Source organism: Haliotis rubra, unplaced genomic scaffold (genome assembly GCF_003918875.1).
Source record: "Haliotis rubra isolate DU_JTF1 unplaced genomic scaffold, ASM391887v1 Scf170, whole genome shotgun sequence".
NCBI classification, from domain to species: Eukaryota; Metazoa; Mollusca; class Gastropoda; order Lepetellida; family Haliotidae; genus Haliotis; species Haliotis rubra.
In genome coordinates, this window is record NW_025765670.1 from 165,982 (window position 1) to 188,042 (window position 22,061).

General features: G+C 38.8%; 2 protein-coding genes across 2 annotated transcripts in view; one reads left to right on the forward strand and one right to left on the reverse strand.

The window, feature by feature from the left end:
• Window positions 1-22,061, reverse strand: part of LOC124272502 (steroid 17-alpha-hydroxylase/17,20 lyase-like) — a 316,834-nt gene that overhangs the window by 141,331 nt on the left and 153,442 nt on the right. The window lies entirely within an intron of this gene.
• Window positions 1,916-13,782, forward strand: LOC124272541 (uncharacterized protein YegU-like). Its single transcript, XM_046707751.1, has 9 exons — window positions 1,916-2,204; window positions 6,042-6,167; window positions 7,026-7,175; window positions 8,036-8,173; window positions 9,779-9,933; window positions 10,509-10,665; window positions 11,159-11,317; window positions 13,000-13,130; window positions 13,578-13,782. Exons 1-9 carry the CDS (start codon window positions 2,193-2,195, stop codon window positions 13,663-13,665), a joined length of 1,116 nt encoding a protein of 371 aa, XP_046563707.1. The 5' UTR covers window positions 1,916-2,192; the 3' UTR covers window positions 13,666-13,782.

Here is a 22,061-nt window from a genome sequence, read left to right on the forward strand (position 1 = left end):
GATAAATTCTAACCCGGATCTTCACGGGTCTTTATTTCTAAGAATGTTGTCATCTCTCGCACATATTACGTACACTCTATATGGCCCCGTTTCACAAAGTCGTAGCGCTTCGACTGTCGTGCCTCCTATACAGGGCCCCACAAAGCGAGCATAGTTCTAACAGAATCGTAACTCCCATACTTTAACATACACTTACCAGAGCTCGATATAAAATGCAACCTACTTGCACTCACGGAAACCTTGACGCACCAGACAGAAACCGGTTGCTGTTCATAATAAAATCAAATATACCCAGCGTCATTAATGAAGGGTCAAGTTGTTGGTAACACTATTTCTGAAGTTGTAAAATCTTCGTGTTTGTTTGAAATATATACAACTGAATGTTTTATAAACTTTTCTAACAGTATGGAAAAACACACCAGGCCGTTGAACTGTCATTATTACGTTCTTTAACGTCCGATACATTTGATTACAAATGGCACATATTCTATTCAAATTGTCAATATGGAAATCCTGCATTTAATGTCTACAAATCAATTGAAATCTTGATTCTCAGAGGACGATTACATGGCGTTTTTTTCACAAATTAGTAGTGCGACAAGACAGATTCCAGAAGTGCTAGTCACATAGACGTGAACATTATCATAGACGGTATTATATAAACTAAGAGGCAAATGAAATTATGCCGAGTTCACTCTTTTATGGAATTTAAAACTGAAAGAACTGTTGCTAAATTGGATTTTGTTTATGTATCTATCATTCATTCTTCAGCAGTTCGTAAAATGTAATCTGCGGCTGGGTAAGTTGCAATTGGTTTAACAGTACATTATTTCAATGAGTAAGAGAGTAAGAAATGAATTTGCATTGCATGCCCAACGTGATTTTTGTATATATTGTAAAATTTTAATATGTACAGAAAAAAGCAAATTTCATTATTCTCAGAGATAAGATGTTCAACATTCTCATCAACATTTGAGTTGTGAGTGAATAATTATTTGTTCATTTTGAACTTATCAAATAAATCCATTATTTAATACATATACCCGTGTAGAAGTGTCCCGGATAAGCGTCAGTACACTTCATTTGATTTATACAATATCGATCAGTAATTTTGTTATGAGATATTATCAATTGAAGCTGATTTGACAAAACGAATTGAGAGGAATGATAGGGTCTTTTCTTTGCTCCACAGATGATTTCTCCCTCATTTAAAAAAACGAGAAAAGAATGCTGCCAGACATGGAGTTCGGTTGATATCTTTATATCAATTGGCCAATTGACAAGATCGTTTGTCATTCAGGTTATAGGTTTTCAAGCAAAATGTTTCTCAAACGCTTCGTTAAACCTGCCATGACAAACTTAGTAACAGTTTGATACACTGAGTGTAATGTCAAGGACTTATGTTCCTGCCTGGTGTTATCACTGATCTTCAGTGATCCATCCAGTGATCCATCCACAGTTCTGCAGTGTACGCGGATAAACGAGACAGGTTAAAATCTCTGGCGTTCACATTTTATGATTTAATAATGGATATGCGCTTTATTGTGAGTATATAATCAAACAAATGCAATTTGAAGTTTGCTTACCATTCCTATGCTGAATTATCCTCAGATGTAATTATAAATTCGGGCATTATTCATAATATCTTAGAAGATCAAAACAAAACCAATTTCAATGAAGACAGTATAATTAATATACCCGTTGCCCAAAGGCACGAATGGTCTAGATAAATAACATATATCTGTTCAGATAAAATACATGCGTGAATAATAATAAAATAATAAGTAAACGATGCATTGGTAAAAAAATATTTTGAGCTTCCACAGCAGGTAGGGTCGAACCAATAACCCCGTTGACAACGGTTCGCTAGACGAGAAGTCTAGAGCTACGCATGCACGCTGGAGCGTCACAGTTACCTCCCTCTATAAAACCGACAAGCCGACAACCATGCCTTGTAATTCACCATTTCCAGTATTAATCCTGCTGAAAAGTGAAGTTACGTCATTTGGAATATGTATTAGCATATGCTGAATATCTAGCATGGCAAAAAGACTCCGATGTTGTCCGGTATCAAGGCGATTCTGGACGTAGGATATAAACGAGTGCGTTCTATTTTTAGCAACTTAGTACGTTACTTAGTATAAACAAGTTCCACGACGAGAGGGTGGTTAGTTAGGAGGTCGGCGACAGACATGGCAGAGTCAGTGAGTATTTAGTTATGATATCCATGTTTGATGTATCATATATGTAACCAGATGAATTACAGATTATGTGACTGGAGTGAATGAATGGTGTTTTAAATCCGAACCTTTGGCGATCAACTGTATTTCCTCAGGGGGAGATAATCGGTATTCCCTTGTTGTATCAACTTGTATGACTTAATTCTCAGCCCAGTATAAAAACACATTATTGAGACTTGCTAAATGCATGTGTTCAAATATCGGGAAGGTATTTCACACAATCATTTTAACCTGGGTAATATATCGTCAGACTGTGTTAATGTTTTTGGTACATTTATATGGACCCTATGATGATTCCGGGCGAGTTAGAATATAGATACGTCCTTAACAACCTATGCTTGTCAAGTTACCCCCTTGGATCCCGCAGAGACGCTTAAATTCGGTCCTCACTTGAAGTGAAATAGAAAAATGTTCTATTCAAAATAAATAAATATATCAATCAATCAATCAATCAATCAATCAATCTGAAAACGATCTCATAAAATTAAGTACGTCGTAAATCTCGCCATTTTTGACATATTACTAAATTACCATTCACTTCGATATTTCGCGAATAATTCGAACTCTGAATATCGGCGAATGTTATCACTAAAATAGTCTATTGGTGATCACGGGTAGCTGTGGATATTTTTGTTTTTATCAAACATCTAACACTATCATGGAGCGTCGCCTATAATAACGCAAACAGGAACGCCGAAATGAACAATCCGTCATGCTGGATTTTATTTACGGTATCACGTTTCAAGCAAGACAGTAACAAGACAAATGAAGTTTGTGAAATGCGAAAACTCATATTTATAGGAAGTTGTGTATCTGAAATAGATTTTAAACATTAGCAACACTATATTATTACAGTATAATTCATTAGTGATTATATATAGTGACACGTCTAGACTGGATATGAATCTGTAAAAGACCAACTGATTCATTAAAAAGAATGTGGCCTATCTAGAATAGAATCATTAATAATTTTCTGTATTTCTTGAAAATGGTGTGCACTACACAGTAACTCAATTCGAAATCTTTGCATTGACAACTGGACTGAAGTCTCTGTCAAACCGAGATAGGTCATTCTTCCATTTACGACTGTAGGTTGGAGTTATGTATTGTCTACCAATAAAGAAACAAACGAGATCAGACTTCCAGACGACTCAGCTGACACTACAACTGCCTGTCTACGGTAACTGGGGGATCATTGGGTGTGGACAGCACCCGCAACTCATTCTTACACTTCACCATAATTGCGGAAGGTTATACTTTCCCCGCTACTCGGAACATTTGGGCAAGCAAAATACACCCCCTATTTCTACTGACGAGGTTCTTCACAGGGAAAGTCCAGCATGTCATGGCTTTCTCGGAATGGAGCCCACGTGACCACGGACAGTTGTAGTGTGTAACCCATGTCCAGGCACCTCGGTCGTCTCGGTATGAAAAGTGCCTAAGTTATAACATAATATACTGTGTATACTCAGATATTGTAGCTTATACATATGTATCGCTTATATGATGGGTCTAAATAGGAACAAAACTATTAAAGAAAAACTCATTATGAGAGTAAGTAGGACGTAGGCTTAGTCTCTGAATATATATAATTTTGATAGTGACAAACAAGCCCAATTAAATTGAAAAGGAGTCCCAGGGAGACCAAATCTAGACTTGCTTTATTTAGGGCTTTAGCACTGCAGAGAGGGCTTGGCAGTAAGGAAAATAATGTGGTTCAGGGACTGTGAGACAGACTAGAAATGAAGCTGAAACATTGGGACGAGCCCATTATATCAGAGAGTAAAGCGTCTCGAGTTGTGCTGAAATTTTGTAAATTGAGGTGAAGCCTTGTTGACCACTCTTTATCACAGGAAGTGAAGCATCTCGAATGGAGCTCCCTGGCAGACTCGGCGACTGAAGGTCGACCGGTTGTTCAAATTTACATTAAGTCAACAACACATCAAATACAAGCATTCGTTGGCTATATCTATATTTCAAAGTGATTGTTTCTTTATGTGGTTGTTTATGTACTATTATTTGTTTGAAATATATACGAGTTTCTACTGTATAAATCATAGCATTCCAGTTCAGATTGGACAATTCAGCGATTGACATCACGAGTGTCATCCTAGTAATTTGAGATATGATGACACTCATTGTGCAGATAAATACGCAATCCAACTGAAGAAGGTTCCAAGAAGCACACGTATATTTTAAGGATAAAAAAGCCTTTAAACAATGACACAAAATTTCCGTTTTACAAAACGTAGAAGTCTACAGTTAATAGTCGAAAAACAGCATATTAAATAGAGAGCTCTCACATAATTCCAATGTCGCTTGTGTTTATTGATAGCTCTAGATGTTTATTCATTATGCAGGTAAAAGTATATCCGCACTACAAGTAAATTAAGACGCTTCTAAAAGCAGAAATGTATGCAAAGGGACAAAAACGGCTTTCTGAACTTTCCTTGACCCCCCATTTCAGATTCCTCCTGAACGCTGAAAATATATTTTCTGTTCAGACCAGGGAAAAATACCTCACCAATGGGGCTAAGTTTTAAAACTACCTCGGGTGTTTGCGGAGCCATACTTGTATTTTCCTGCATAATGAGTCACAACGGATGTTTGTTGCAAGTTTTATGAACGGTGACCTGAAAACAAGAATTAAGAGACTTGAAAATTAAGTGCGTTGGATAAGTCTAGTCCACCCTCTTCCTGTCCAAGCGCAAATCTCTCAGCTGAAGATCGGCTGCTCTACCGATTGTCTTGTCGGCGTGACGTCATGGGCTCTGTCCCCGACCTTGGCCCGTGTACTTGCACCCTGTTGTTGTTGACAGAAGGAAAGTGTCTTGCTTACAGACATCAGCTTGTAACGGCCTGAGGGTCTGAAAACGTTTAGAGACCATGTCGATCACATTTGACCATTTTGATTTCCATACCCGAACGCATACTCCCTGCAGTCTTATAACATTCTTTGATATACTGTGTATTTCCACAGAAACAGTCAGATGCATCAACGGCACAACATATATAATCCCGAACGCATAAATATTATCTGTGAGGTCACGTGACCATTGCCATTCCGCTGCTTACATTTAAGTCTACAACAAGTCAATAATCTACGTTTCAAAGAGATGATTTGTTAGTGTGTTTTTGCTTGCACCACTTAAGCAATGTTTTAAATATATATGAAGTCCTGTATAAATCATAGTACTGGGTACTGGACTAAATAATCCAGTGACTGGCCTCACGAGATGCAATTCCCACAATGTGAGATATGATGACACTCACGACGGTTTATTGACTTTAGTTTATTGTGCACATAATGCAACCGAGGAAACTTAAAAAAAACACGTGTATATTTTAGTAATCCACAATTTCTATTGTCGTCCATTCTAGAGATTCCTGTTGCTGGCTGCTGTGAAATATGTATTATAGATAAAATGTATGGTTAGTGGTGGTTTAGGGGTGATGGCTTGGGTATGTCTGAGATTAGGTCGTTTTTGGTGCTTTTTGTTTGTCTGGCTGGTTTCTACAGCAATGTCACGGCGGGGGAAACCAGAGATGGGCTTCACACATTGTACCCATGTGGGAATCGAACCCGGGTCTTCATCGTGACGAGCAAACGCTTAAACCACTGGGCTACCCCACGTTCTAAAGTGTATCAAAGACGGGGGATGGGGCGCTGGCAGACTGCACTATATAAATACCCATACAGATGTTGACACCACCTGCATGTCCTCCCCACACCCCGCCCTTCTTCTGCATTTACCAGTGACATGTATCCATAGTAACGGAAGTATCTTGAATGTATTACAGGCACCCCGTAAAGAGGACACGGCCAGCTACCCCCGGGAGCAGATCCTGGCCACTGTTTACGGCCAGGCTGTGGGGGATGCTATTGGGCTGCTGACAGAGTTCCTCACAAAACAGGAGGCGAAGGAGGTGAGCTTTGTTCTATTTCAATAAGCAGTCGCTTTAACTCTGCGCGTTCATTTAAATGCATGGCACCTAGTGCATGCTAGCGTATTGATGCTGCGTAATGTCACTGGAAACGTCACACCAACCGATACCCTTCGCTTGTACATACTCGTCAAACAATATTATAACTGTTGAGAAAATATATTTTTCAGTAGCTTGTACAAACTATTGGTATAAACAATACTATGGGGAAGCATTCATAAAATGGTTTTGCGATTGCCACCAGATCGTATTGGTCGATCAAAGTACTCTGCTACCGACACAGTGCATCTTGAAGAGTTGTAGGTCATATCTTCTTATCTGAAGCTACCTTTTCAATGTTAGAGACCCGACATTTCACGAATACTAAAATCTTTAATAAAGCGTAAATATGTTGGGAAGGGGGTGCACGTGGGGATGGGGGTGGGTTGGTTAAACCACCATGCAATAATACATTTTCTTTTGTGCATTCTATATATTTCATCACGTTTCTGTTTTCGCGTCCAATGAAATCTGTTAATCGGGACTGGTTAGGTTTCAAATTTTGATGTACATTTTGTAAATAGTAGTGAAATACCAATCTGCCATTGGAAAAGGCTCTCAAAATGTCGCATAAGCGCATTCATAAACTGTGTGTTGTGAACAAGGAACCTGTTGTAGTTTTCGTATGTGTTGGTACCTGATGAATGCCGTTGGAGCTGTCGATTTGCCATTTATAAAAAAATAACGTACCGGTAGATGTCGCTAACTGTTTAAGTCTGTATCCCTGTTATCTCCTTGTTGAGTTTATAGGTTTAGATTTGAAGTGGATCCATTAGCTGAATAATGTTTCCTTTCTTGCAGTACTACGGCAAGGTGAAGAAGCAGCTGGAGTTGGAACACAAGGATCTGTGTGTGGACTCCCATAGGAAGGCCTGGGAGGAGGGAGACTGGACCGATGACACGGACCAGATGATACTCATCCTGCAGTCCCTTACAGACAATGATGGACAGGTGAGACATTCGCTCTTTATGGTTATCGATCATTTACTGATGATGACGCACAGGTGTGATAATATCAGTGTTGTAGATAATGCTGTACAGGTGGGATATACGTAAATTCTGATTAATCTGTGCCATATTAGGCAATGAAGTACTGCGAAAATTACCATTTCGCATCAGCATTATTTCAGCCATGTAGCGATGAGATCAGCTTCACATATACACAAGTCCATTATTTACACAGATATGATAGAATACCAGAGCAATCAATGTGTACTGTCATCATAATTATGTCCACATATACACTGTGTTCATTCTGTGAATCCCCAGGTTCTTGTGGTCGTTTATTTACAGTTATTCTTCACTAGTGTAGTCAGTCATGCAGACCCTGAAACAGATATACCAAATACTGCCCAGGCGATTGCAGGCTATGTGGCCTGTCTAGAATACCGCTGTTTCAGGAAGTCTCAGGGTTCTTTTTATTACAGTTTATTAATATAATTTAGGAATTTGTATGTGTTTGTGTCCATTTAGAACCGATGTTAGTCTATTTAGTAATGCAGAGTGCAGAGGAGGTACATGCAGCTTGAAACGTATTTCATCTGTCTTTTTATGATATTGAAAATTAGGACAATGCATGTATTATTATGTGAGTTTCTGTCATGTACGGGTGCGGTGGGGTAGCCTAATGGTTAAAGCGTTCGCTCGTCGCGCCGAAGACCCGCGTTCGATTCCCCACATGGGTACAATGTGTGATGCCCATTTGTCTGGTGTCCCGTGATATTGCTGGAAATTTGCTAAAAGCAGCGTAAAACCAAACTCACTCACTCACTGTAATGTACATACATTATTATCTCCTGCGCCTTATTCAGGTGATACCTGCAGATTTTGGTGGCAAGTTGAAGACTTGGTCAAAGAAAGGATTCCCGGAACTGAATGATGAGCGGGGAATGGGTCTTGGGAGAACAACCAAGGCAGTCCTGTCTCACCCCGAGTACCCCCAAGAATCCACATAAAGTTAGTGGTAAACACTGAAAAGTATATTCATCTTTCCACAGGTAGCCTTATTTTCATCAGCGTTTCGTGGACAATTTGTCCACGTGAGGCACTATCTTCATCCGCTGATGAACGTCAACTAATACAGCTTCAGTCCATACTTTGACAGTCACATGAATGAAAACAAAACAATGCTTTCAAACATCAAACGTAAATAGTTAAAGCTAACTATATTAGTACAGAGAATAACTTTTGTCTTGATGACAGCTGTCTCAAATATCCCTTTCGGGGTTTGGTTCCATGTTATAGTCCGTTTGGCTCAAAATTGGACCGATGAATTGCAATCTAACTCTAAAACTAATATACATATAATTCTAAATGAAACGCGGATCATAATTAAAACATCAAACCAACTCTATGAGGTTTTCGCAGAATTTATGTCCTAAAAATTAAAAAGTTGTTTAACAAACTATCATAAAATTTTGACACAGTTCACTATTTATTACGAGGGAGGAGTGCAAAGAGAAGAACAGCCAGGTGTGCGAGAAAGGATGGAACCGGCACAGCACATTAATGAATCAATAACTTTGTCGGCATTTGTGCGCGTGCGTCACGTACACCAGGCTGTTCCTCTCTTTGAACTCCTCCCTCGTAACAAATAGTGAACTGTGTCAAAATTTTAATGATAGTTTGTTAAACAACTTATTTATTTTTCGGACATAAATTCTTTTAAAAAATCACAGAGTTGGTCTGATGTTTTGATAATGATCAGGGTTTCATTGAGTATTATATGCTTATTAGGTTTCGAGTTAGATTGCAATTCATCGGTCCAATTTTGAGCCAAACGGACTATAGTACAAACGTTACAAAATGGCGTCTTCATTCAGTTGAAATAGAAGTTGTACCTGGTAAAAGTGGAACTTGAATGAAATCCAGAGCCGGCGGATGCTGAAATGATGAACGTGGTTGATGTGAACGTGGTTAACCTTTGGTGCGTGTTTGATGGGCAAGATGAGCTGATGAAGGCCTGTTCAGCGTTAGAGGCGGCGCACTCGTGTTTCTGTTTCATTTTATTGATGCTTCATACATAAATACAATGTAATCGATCTAAAAGTTGTATGATGAGAGAAGTTACGGAATTCCCCATGTGTGGTTATTTGAAAATGAAAATTTAGATTATTTAATCAAATTAGGTCATATTTTTTATCCAATCTATCTGCTATTTTTACACGAATGAGTAGACAGGTGCCTTCTATTACATGTATGTGTCGAGTGTACCCTTCCCCACCGACACAAACATGTCGGGTGTACCCTTCCCTACCGACACATACATGGGTACAACGCCCATTTCTGATGTCCAGTATTGTGATATTGTTGGATCATTGCTACAGGCGGCGAAAGCCCACATTCATTAATTCTAAAGCGTCACTTTACCTCGCAACTACGATACCCTGTATTTAAAAAGTAAATACAGATATGTTAAGAATTGCATGGATTATTGCTAAAAGCGGCGTAAAGCCAAACTCACTCACGATATTGGAATCAAGAGTTGCATGGAATGGTGCATGACACGTGAACTTACCATTATCTGTAAGGAAAGTGTACTTCACGTTTTTCAGGCATCATTTGATGTTTGGGAGGCCAACCGTAGACAGATCGCTCCTAATGGCGCCGTCATGAGGACGTCAATTCTAGGGATACACCAGTACTGGGACACTGACGCCGTGGCTGACAACGCCATTGCTATATGTAAGACAAGCCATTATGACCCCAGGTTAGTGCTGTTCATTTTAACAAAATAGATGTAACAGTTGTCAATATACTGTGACAGTCATGCAGAAACTAGTATTATATTTGTAGTGGTTACCGGCAGCGTTACAATGAGAAACGGGTGTGGATTCGAGTGAAGATCCGGGTTAAAATTGATCTTCAGTAAGAGGCCGTTAATGTGATCAGGTGGTCAGGCTCCTTGACTTGGTTGTCATCCTATCCCAATTGTGTAGATCGATGCTCATGTTCTTGATCATTCTATTGTCTGGTCCAGACTCGATTATTTACAGACCGCCGCCATATAGCTGGAATATTGCCGAGTGCGGCGTTAAACAACAAACCAACCAATATTCCCCAACCACTTGCTCATAGATGGCGCCAACCACTACGGTCCTAAGTGCACTTCCGGTATATTGAAGCGGTTCCACGTTTCTTGCACGAATTACGAAAACTGAATGTACTTGAATGTTTCGGGGGTGTTTTAGTCTGAAACACTACATCAGGTTGCAACGCTATATTACACGTTTTATGAAACAACGTTTACCTAAAATTAATACTAATGTCTGTATTTCACTGTAGGTGTCAGGCCTCGACAGTGGCGGTGTCCGTCGCCATCAGCCTGATGTTGAGGAGGCAGCCCCAGCACCTCAAGAAGAACGGCGACTACGACATCGACAAGATTATACAGGAGTGCTTCAATGTGGCTTCTTCCAAGTGTCTGGAGACAGACGAGCAGGTGAGAAGCAATTATGTTTTAGTTCTGATTTAACAGCCCCAGTATATGTGTTTAATTGGTTGTTTGGATGTTGTTTAACGCCGCACTCAGCATTATTCCAGCTATATGGCGGCGCTTTGTAAATAATGGAGTCCTGGTGATCAACATTATGAGCAACGATCTACGTAATGGGGATACGATGACATGTGTCAGTCAGGTCAGCGAGCCTGACCACCCAGTGAGTGAGTTGGAGTTTCACGTGGCTGTTAGCAATATTCCAGCAATATGACGGGGGGTGTGACACAAAAATTGGTTTTACACGTTTTACCTATGTCATGAATCGAGTCCAGGTCTTCGGTGTGACGAGCGAACGCTTTAACCTCAAGGCTCCCCACCACCCCTAAGGCATCTGAGGACGTCCTCGGAATATTTTATGTACACGTACCCATGTTGCACATGCGACTTTGTGACAGTGTTATATCAGTGAGACCTTTGCATGTTTTATCACTTACAGAAAAAGGAGCTGAAGAAGTACCTCGAATGTGAGAAGATAAAAAACCTGAAGCTGTGTGAGTTAGGAAAGATCGGGTACACCTACAAGTGTATGGGCTGCGGGCTCTGGGCTCTGAAGCAGAAGGACTTCAGGAAGGCACTGCAGACAATCGTTATGGAGGTCTGTCCTTATTCCTAAATGTACATTATTTGAGTAATGATATTCGAGTCATCCAAGGCGCCGCACTGCGCGGTTATGTCTCTCACGCATGCAAGAAACCGTTGTTCCCTGGTTAAATCACGTGATTACATTTCATTTCGGGGTTTCTGAGCTTTTTGAAGTGGTATGATATGCGAACTTGTTTTTCATTATATGCAGATTTCGTGAACGTTAAAGTATAGGAACCTTTAATTCGCTTCGTTTGTTGCTCATCTAAGACGTACGTCGCTTCCGGTTTTCTCAAACATGCTAACATGCCTTGGTATATTTGAAATGATGTTCAATCATACGCTATAATTTAGCCAACGTGCTCGTTAATACACATCCACACCAAACAGACTGATGAGTACAACATGTTGTCTTCGAAATGCAGTGAAGTAGATTTGTTATGCTAATTTAGTTAAGTGTTTTTCCGAGTGAACAGTCTACAAATCGGCCATGAGAGCTTGAGAACGGTGATGTCTAGCATTATCATCCGTGAATATCAATTGGCAAGGGATAGTTATTACAATGTGGCACGACGGCGGTATCCAATAGTTCCTGATGATAACTTTGACCATTTAGTGCCCAAGGTACTTTAATAATATCCAACTTGCAGTCATCCGAAACGCCACTCCACACCATGACTGAGCCTCCCATTTGTGACTAATTTGTGTTATTGCGAGACAAGCAGAATAGAGACTCGTGTGACTTTGGAAGGATTTCATTTTGGCGTATGAACATCAAAACTACTTCAAACAAGAACGATAACTCTATTCCTGTTTGATTCAAATGGTACTTAAAATCACCGAAACACTCGTATATTGTATTGCTATTTTTGGTTTTATTTATTTATTTTAAAGAATTTAACCTCTTTGATGCATCTAAAAGAAGAGAAAAAAATATTTGTTAAACATACATTCTAACGTAATGATTATCACCTTATATTCCCAAATGTATATTTCTAATTAGGGTTTAAGAATTACAAATGGGACTTGTTTTATTGAACATAAATAAATAATCTTTTTTCAGCAACAATAAATCCCAAAGCAGATACTCAAAACTGACTTTAAAATATTTCTCAAACTGAACATTCGTTTAAACTTGATTGTCGTACCTCTGGTGGAATGAATACACTGAAAATGTTTTGAATAACCTCCAAAAAGTCTAAGATATTCCCAAAAATGTGACATGTAACCCCAATGTTAAAGATTGAAGTTGATTAGTTATATATGGATGTGATATTATTCTTTTGAAACTCGTATCGAAATATAATTATATTTCCCTAAAAATGTTGGAAAGCGCACAGACAATCTCCAAAACAAGCCCGCAAGATCGTCAGAATTACACTCAATTCGACCCATGAAAGCCGTTATAAAAACAAACGCACGTGCGTGTATTTGAATCTCTAACTGTCCCTGGCATTACCCTTATTAAAAACTTCACATGATGCACCACAATTCTGTTAGTTACGTTCAATATGACATATTTTCCAGAATGATTTAAAACAATCACATAATGCCATGAACGATTTAAGTACTGGGAATTATTTCAAAGCACCGTAATCAGAACGCACGTTCTAAATGGTTTGTTGTCGTCTTTGAGGTTACGGAAAGGGGCGAGTGGTGCTTGATTTTTATTCGAGAATGTTTTGTCTTTTTCAGGGAGGCGATGCTGACACCAATGGTGCTGTAGCTGGAGCTCTCCTAGGCTGTAAGTTAGGAATGTCTGCACTTCCGGTGTCATGGGTGTCAAAGCTGAAGCACAAAGATTGGCTGGATGAAAAAATTGAAACGTAAGGATCTCAGATATGAAGCGTCACCATGAAGAAAATATACAAATCAAACGAAATTGGATCTTGTTACCATTTATAACACCAACATATATATGTTGCTCAATGGAATTGAAACATAAACACCTCGATGTCCCGACGTTTATGAATGACATATACAGGTTCATACGTTATAGACACGTGAAGATCCGGGTTAGAATTGGTCTTTAGCAACCCATGTTTGTCGTAAGAGGCGACTAAAGGGAGAAGTGGTCAGGCTCACTGACTTGGTTGACACATGTCATCGGTTCCCAATTGCGTAGATCGATGCTCATGATATATCAATCACTGGACTGTCTAGTCCAGACTCGATCATTTACAGACCGCCGCCATATAGCTGGAATATTGCTGAGTGCGGCGTTAAACAACCAACCAACCATACGTTATAATATGTCTACCTTGAAACTGCAGGTTCCTAAAGATTTTGGTGCGGATGAAAGAGGGACAAGCAACCCCAGAAACATCTGATAAAGCAAACCAAGATCCAGAAGGTCATTGAAAGAAGATAAATCACTAACTGGCATCGTTATAAATGAAACCCCGTCATTAAAACTACTCATTTCGACCTTTAATTGACTTAAATCGACCTTTTTGACAACAGTGCACAATTCTCACCCGCGAACGAAATTTCAACCAATCAGAGCGGTTTGCCTCTGTGACGTCATATGAGGAATAGCTTTGAGGGCCGATGCAGAATTCATCTACATTTTAGGGGTAAAATTATCTTGTTTACAGGCTTGTATAAACCTTAAATCGTGACAATTGTTGTGGAAAATAAAAGCTATATGTTCTCACAATCTACTGTCATTTAATTTTGTCTCCTGCTTTGCTTAGTTTCCGAGTTACAACTTGTTTTCATAGACGATTCTGTCAAAATCGATTGGTGTCGTTAGGCCCTATTTGTATAATGACTGATCCAAATCGATCCCATTTCTGTGTTTTTTTACCTCGATATTTAATCATGTCATGTAAAAATCTGTTTGTATTCTCAAAACAGTGTCGGCCCATAAGTTTTCACATGCAATACAGCAATTAATACTCCCTTCTTGTAACCCGTGTTAGGTGGTATAAACCTACACATGTTATTTGTCATCATTCACTTGATGGTCAGTTAATGAATTTATAACAGGTATAATTAGTGGTAACACACTTAGATTACCCGACAAAGGTTCCAATTTGGCATTTCTTGTGACAGAGTTACGTAACCTGTCTGTGGTTTCGTTGGCGGGCGAGAGGGAAGCAGGCGACTTTTTTGGCCACTTTTAATCGCTCGGTAGTAATTAACCACAAGTTTTTAAAGAATAAATTTGGCGTTCCGCATAAGACTAACCACAAATCTTTCATATGTAATGGTTAAAAGAGTAACAAAAAACAAAGTTTAGTGGTTCTTTAAAGCTGATCTACCCAGTAATACATGCAGCTCGTTGTTTGTCGGATTTTCCCACTGGAACTACTCTTAATTATATTCAGTTCGACAATTTGAATGGGTAAATGTGATTTTAGACAAGTGGAGGGGGAATTTTGTTTATCTTAATGCATGCGTCTTCCAAGTGGGGAAATCTGTGAAAATCTCTGTCACTCAATCCAATTATATACCATGCATATAGGACAGGTTGAATATAGTTTACATATTTTTCTTAACATTTCATTTCAGCCTCTATCACTTGTTACAATTGCTGAAAGGGGGACCCCTCCATGTTTTGACAATACGCTTGTAATATGCAGAAAGTGCCGTGTAACATATATTAAAATTAGAACCATACTTATTGAAACTACCTATCTTAGATTATGGATTACAAATTTAAGAGCAAATAATCACCGACTTCCAATTGAAGCTGGACGCTGGGTAAATGTAATAAGGGAAAATATATTCTGTACATTATGTAATTTATAGATGTCTGTGACGAATTCCACTTTCTACTTGTCTGTTCATCACTCTCTCTTCTCAACGTCGAACCTATCTACCTAAATATCACTGTTCAAATCCAACTGTTGCCACATTTGTGCATCTTATGAATTGCGATTGTAATCCAATTATACTTGTATGAGAAAAAATATAAAAGAATGTATGTGTCTTTTTAAAATTTTACTGTGTGTTCTCTATATCACTTTGTGTGATTTTTATGAGAATAAACTTCTTTTATGTTCTATTCTGTCATCGACTTTTGTTTCCACAGTTCTATAAAGTTTAGCTTGTATAGTTGTATTCGATTAATTGTAAAGTTTTATTTGTCAATGTAAAGAGCATGCTATGTACATGTGCACAGCCCTTTATACATCAACGGCTACATATACTGAGTTGTAATTGCTCGTCGGAGTCTGGTGTGATGTCGTATATTCATATGTACAGGGTCATGCGGGTGACATGCATTAATTTCATTCTTGGTGCTTCACTGCCGTGATATAGAGAACGTTCTGAAGCTCACCCAATGTTTGAGTCCCTTGAACAAATATACATGGAGCAACTTCTCATTTTCTTTCATTTTCTCTCATTGTGATACCCGTGAAAATCCAGGTTTGAATTGGTCTTCTGCAACCCATGCTTGTAAAACGCGACAAACGGGATCGGGTGGTCAGGCTCGCTAACTTGGTTGTCACATGTCATCGTATCCCAATTGTGTAGATCGATACTCATGCTGTTGATCGCTGGTCTGTCTGGTCCAATATCGATTATTTACATACCGCCGCCATATAGCTGGAATATTGCTGAGTGCGGCCTTAACAAGAAACAAACCAACGGTATGTGGACTTCAAGTAAATGACGGCGAACTTTTAGTTTACACTCTTGTCGCATACACGTAACTATTTTAAATTAGTACCAGACCGCAAATTTGAAAACAAACGAAATCTGTTTGGATAATTCTGAAACATACACTTTGCCCCAACTATACAGATTTTCGCTCGAGGCTATTTATTGACTTCAAGTCAAAACATTGATTACCCAACAGTCTCGTTTCCTGCTGACTGGGTTCCGTCCCATTGCGCAACGTAGTACAATAACCATTCCAGAAATTTTAGACCAATTCATTCAACTGGATACATAGATATTAATCAGTTGTATTTGATACATGTAAGCATTTGTATATTGCAAGACTACGCCCTTTCTGATCGTTGCAAACACGTCGTGCATCGTGCTCTGTCAAACGGAAATCTGGAAATCGTGCAAATCTCAAAACGAGGCTCTGCCGCTAGAAATGTTCGGCGGTCTGGTACCAGAGACCATATAATATATTATAATATATTATATGGTCTCTGCTGGTACGGACTTGATAATACACCAATCACATTGTGCGTTACAACGCATAACAGGTGTAACCAGTGAGCCAGATGACGTGTGAATCATTTTACGACCTCATCAAGCAGGGGCGTCAGTGACGTCTTAGTAGGTCACATGCAACGTAAAACACAACTTTGCAGATTCTGACACCTTTCGGTATGGACATAATGCAAATTCAACTTATAAAGTTGAAAAATAACGCGATGAAAAAAAACGCGCGAAATCGGAGTTCAAACGTTTCACTAATTTTCCCCAGACTTTTCTGGGGAAAACGGGTTTCAACAGCTGGGCTGCGCTCATAGCACGTGCGCAAGTAAATAGGTTCACGCAGCTTGGAAGCGGGTTGTCGGGTGAATACTCGGTGAAGGCTTTGGTGTGAGCTATTTTTCTAATGTTTTGTTGATATCTCACAGGCGCGAGCTTTTTATATGTTATGACAGTAAATTAACTGTTTATATAATTTCATTTGTCTATTTCACCACACGTTCTTCTTACCGAGACACTTTCTCAGTTCGATACTTAAAAGCAATGTCATTATTTAGCGTTGACAGAATTTCTGACTGTGATATAGATATGTCGTTGTCACAGACAAAACTCAATGTCTTGTTTTATTGACACCTGTGTGTCTGCCTGCCTGTCTGCTAATGGCAATATTCAATACACAGCTGCTATCACTGACCACATGCAATTTGAATTTAACACCAATCAGGCTATACACCATAAACATAATGCATTGATTTATGGCCCGAGTTCGGTCTCTGTCACATTATGCAATTACACAGACAGGCAGGTGTGATACTTGTCTGTTGATTGCAAAATGTTACACACAAAAAAGTAGCATGTACAGTATTTACAAAACCCAACATCTCTCTCTATATATACACACAATTATCCGTGAAGGCGTCTGCAAATGAACCAGTCGTTACACTTGAGTGCACACCCACCCGCTCTGACTGGGTTCGGTATCCCGGCTGCTTCGTTTCTTGGGAAGTAAACCGAAGTACACAATTTTGCACTTTCGATTTGCGATTGTACGCTTATAATTTTGTTTATATATTTTTTTCATAACCAGCAATGTATATTATATGTCATGAATAAGTGATAATTGTGTTTTAATTATGTTTGATTTTTTGGTTGCATGTGACCTTTATGGTCATGCTGCCTACATCTCGCCATAAAATAAAGAAATACCATGTTATTAAAGTTTAAAATTAAACTTAACTTGTAAATACCATTTCCTATGAAACAAGGAATTGATATTCGGTGTAACCATAGTTGTTTGTGGTGTCTCTTTTCACTTTCACATGAGAAAATTCTGATCGCCTGAAAAGTACATGTAGGTCATTGTCTGAATAAGTTAATGAGACTCATGTTTCGGTTTGTTGTCTTCCACGGAAATGTTTAGTTAAAATACGACAAAACGACAGTGGAGACTGACTTTATAGTTGTTATGGTTACTGGCATAAAATAATCAAATGAAACAATGTGGAAAGACACTTTTTATCGTTAATGTTAAGCGGTACATTGTGCGTTTAGAGGTAATGATGATTGGATCATAGAATGTTTAATAGGTATTCGGATAACTAGGCCCATCATACAGCTCTGTGAAGTTAAAATTTCATGAAATAGCAACGCTGCCTCACGCTTTAATATAAGCAAGAATTACATTCTGAACTTCATGGCGACTTACACCAAGATCACAATGCCCAAGACGATGTCTGGTTAAAAGAACCTCTTCTCTACGATTGTTTCGAGACAAGTTTGATTTAAGAAGTTCATAATTAACACGTAAACATTTAGCGGTCAGGACTGAAGTAATCGACTGAGCAAGTTCGCGTCACCGCTATGCTGCGAGGACTGCCTGTAAGGCCTTTCGTATTTTTTTCTGTGTTTCTCCTCTCCCGACCGACCCAAATTTTCCTTCCGACGAAACAAAAATTATTTGGTTTATTTTACAAAATGCCGCCGACAGCACTAATTTCAGCCCAATCAAACGAAAAATGTGTTTAAAAGTCAACTCAAAGTCTCTCAAGCATCTAAATGGGCGATCTTTTTGAATTTATATTCCCTTCGCTTAAATCCGCTTGGAGCGCTTATCCGGACGGTCCAACCTTAAACTGACAGCGCATGTCTTATGCGCGATGGGAGCTGTTCTTGTTACTAAACACTTAGAGACAGTTAACCAGTACAGCCTTCACCATCACCGTTAATGTTCACGCTGGTGGATATGGACAGTATATCTTTTCCCTTGACCGATGATATATCAAGTGTGATATCCTGAAATATTTGTTATGTGATTCCATGATACACCGGGGATAGCCATGACTGCTCATATTGCATTAATGAATCGCAAAATGGCCATTCGAAGCTAGGCGGTGGAATCAGCTGATCGTTTTCAGGTCATATTTTGTCATTTTGTTGACGTTTTGCAATCGGTAATTTAAATCTGGCACTAGATGTCTTTTAAGATATCACTCTCTTAAGCCTGCAGTGTATTTTTGCATTTGTACTCAAATCTAAATCGTATTACGCCGATTAGGCTACATTCATGTAATTCAGTACGGTCGGGAGCTGATATTGTACGCGAAATGTGAAAACATTGTTATGCAACGTGTGAATTTCGTCGTGAATTGTATCTGATATTTTTGTATGATGGTGCATGTGTACTTTAATATTACATTACACATGCATGACATTATTCAGTCATTGTTCATAAGTATTATCTGTTAAATTTGTATAATTTGTAATATTAATGCATACACATATCTACATAGAATTTATGTCATCAAAATCATATTTGATTTTAAACTCATTTTCTAGGTTAATTCCTAACAAACAGACTAAAGTTTTCTTCAGAACCGTTGAATGAAAATCAGAATATAGAGCTATAGCTAGATAGTATATGATCTGTCACATGAAATATTTTATCAACATAATGTTACTAAAACAAGGAGATACATATGTCATTCTATACACATATAATTCTGTCATACACATCCTCTTGGGTGGTCAGAATGATCCGTTGTTTGTTGAGACAAATCTCTGTAAATGAATACTTATGTTTAGAGGCTGAATGGTGTTAAACTTTTGTAAGAAATGGATCAATAAATTAACATATATAATGACTCACAGCCCTGACTGATGGGCACATTATATGAGGGTTAAGTCTTTTTTTCAAACTATGATGACTGGTACTTATGCTGCAACCGACTAATTGGATAATAGGTATGGTACATTAAGTATTAAGTATTAAGAAACAGTGTCAGAATTCAAAAAGCCTTTGACCGGTGGCCAAAAACCCTACAAAAAATGATAAATATCTCCAAAAATAAAGAAAGTGCCAGCTTTGGAGAACTGACTTTGTTGTATTCTGATCCCATGTGACATTTAAACAGGCTCTTTTAAAAGTTTGTAGCATAATTATTCCATATAGCTTCCTTATGTTTAATGATATATGAACTGTCTAAACTTGAGAAAAAGGATTCTCACAAGAAGAAAAGCCTCTTTTTATGGTCTGGGTACTGTAGGAGGGTCATTTTCTGTCACCAGCTTGAAAAGAAAATGACAAACTGCTTCTTCTTCATTTTTTCTTTTTTTTTTTTTTTTTCTTTTCTTGCCCGCCCGCCCCTCATCAGCACCAGTTTGGAGATGAGAAACATAAAAAATGGGATGGCCTTACAAGGATCAAAAAGGCATCACCACAACGCGACAGAAATCACCTTCCAGTTGAAATTGTGCAGCAAAGAGCATGCACTGTCTGGCTATAAAATCCAGATTACTTTCGGAAATCGGCATTCGTTTTGAAGGAGTTTCAAGGTCATATCACTACGCCACGTCTTGACGCTGCGACATGGAACACCGCCATTGAAAGAATGCACGCTGGAGATTACCAATCTTCTGTTGCCAGGCGTCTGAATGTTAGTCTGAGCACGATGTGACGGCTTACAAATCGTTACAACTAAACAGGCATAACAAATTACCCTCCCCTTACAGGCAGACCTCGAGTCACCACTGTAAGCCCAAATCGGTACATCCGGGTACTACAATTTGCGTGATTGTACTGCCACGGGTGAGAGCACAGTAGCAAGGGTGCCTCAAAGGCTCCGTTATCTAAAATCATCCACTTGGTTGTATAGACATTTCCTTCTTCTAAACTGTTGCAAAAATTCATTTCCTTAAGTCTATTTGTAAACGATTATTGAAAAATACAACATTTTCGCAACAGATTGTTTGGTTACGAGTTTCTTTTTTGGAATAGTATATTTGGGACATGGTGGAAGGCAACCATTAAATTTCCTTTGAATTTTATTTGTTAAAAAAAACTGGTTTGAACGATTTCCAACAACCGTTCAACATGCCATTGATGGATGTTATTACCATTTACTATCGGTGGTTATTACAACTTGCCACAGTTTTTATAAGAATTCTGCGCACCTGCCTATCGATGTGAATTATGAAAAGTGAACAAAAATACTTGTTTTTCTGTCTTATAACGTGATGGCGATTGGAAATGATAATGGTGTCGTCGGTAAACACAGGATTTCGATACGAACCTACAGCGGTAACTACAGTGCCAACCTACAAAGATGCCTAGATACACATTTACATATTTGCCTACATATCCACCTACACTGGTACCTACATATATCCGACAGACGTGTTTAGATATCTATCTGCAGAAGCTCCTCAGAATTAAAGATGTTTTATATTTTTAATACAAGGTTTGTTGAAAATGATATACTGAACATGTCAGAACTAGTTCTTATCCATAACGTTGTATGCTTCGTTATATATAATACCAACTTTTAAAATGTCGATCAAATCATTAGTCCTCATCAGCTTATAAAGGCTCATCCCCTCGAGCCTTTCCGTCTTCAAGGATCATAATTAGAATGACAGTCCAGCGACCCTCATTAAGCAAATAAAGTAGCTGAATAAATGATTTCGTCTTGTGTTACAAGGCGTGTCCTCTTGGATAGGAAGTATAATCGTTAACAAACTTTCAACGACAGATATCTTATGAACACACCACCGTTTCTCTTTATCACCACCCCTAAACACAACGCATGGATGCACGTGCACAACGCAGTAGCCCCATCCACGTGCATGAGGTGTCACTCTTGATTGTCCCTCGCCGCGACGCGGAACGGGGGACAATGTATCCAGCTGCGTCCGTCCGTACGGTCGTCCTGGTTCTTGTGAACGCGATATCTCATGCAATGTTGTACCCAATGTCTTCAAATTTGGTGACAGCCTACATTGGGGGATTACGCAGACATCAGTCATTTCAGACATCTTATTTGTGACACCAAACACTTGTTCTGACGGTTTTCAAGAAGGTCGATAAACAACTGTAGACCATGAAATTTTGAGATCATCTTGCATCACACAGGTGTTAGTGTTTGTTTCTGGCCCTTTTATATTTGTTTGAAAATGAAACTAGTACATCTGCAGATTTCACGTCATACACCAATCATCTTTCAAACGCGATTGCTGTACAAACAACTATGGTCATAAGTAAGTGCAAGTGGTGATGCACTGTCAAAGCATTCATTATCATCATATCAACATTGTTTGACTCCGATATATCTCCCATATTTCAATCGTAAATCGTAAAC

Coding starts and splice junctions, on each gene's coding strand:
- LOC124272541 (XM_046707751.1), top strand. Junction 10,666..11,158: donor GTCTGGAGACAGACGAGCAG/GTGAGAAGCAAT, acceptor TATCACTTACAG/AAAAAGGAGCTGAAGAAGTA. Junction 13,131..13,577: donor CTGGATGAAAAAATTGAAAC/GTAAGGATCTCA, acceptor TTGAAACTGCAG/GTTCCTAAAGATTTTGGTGC.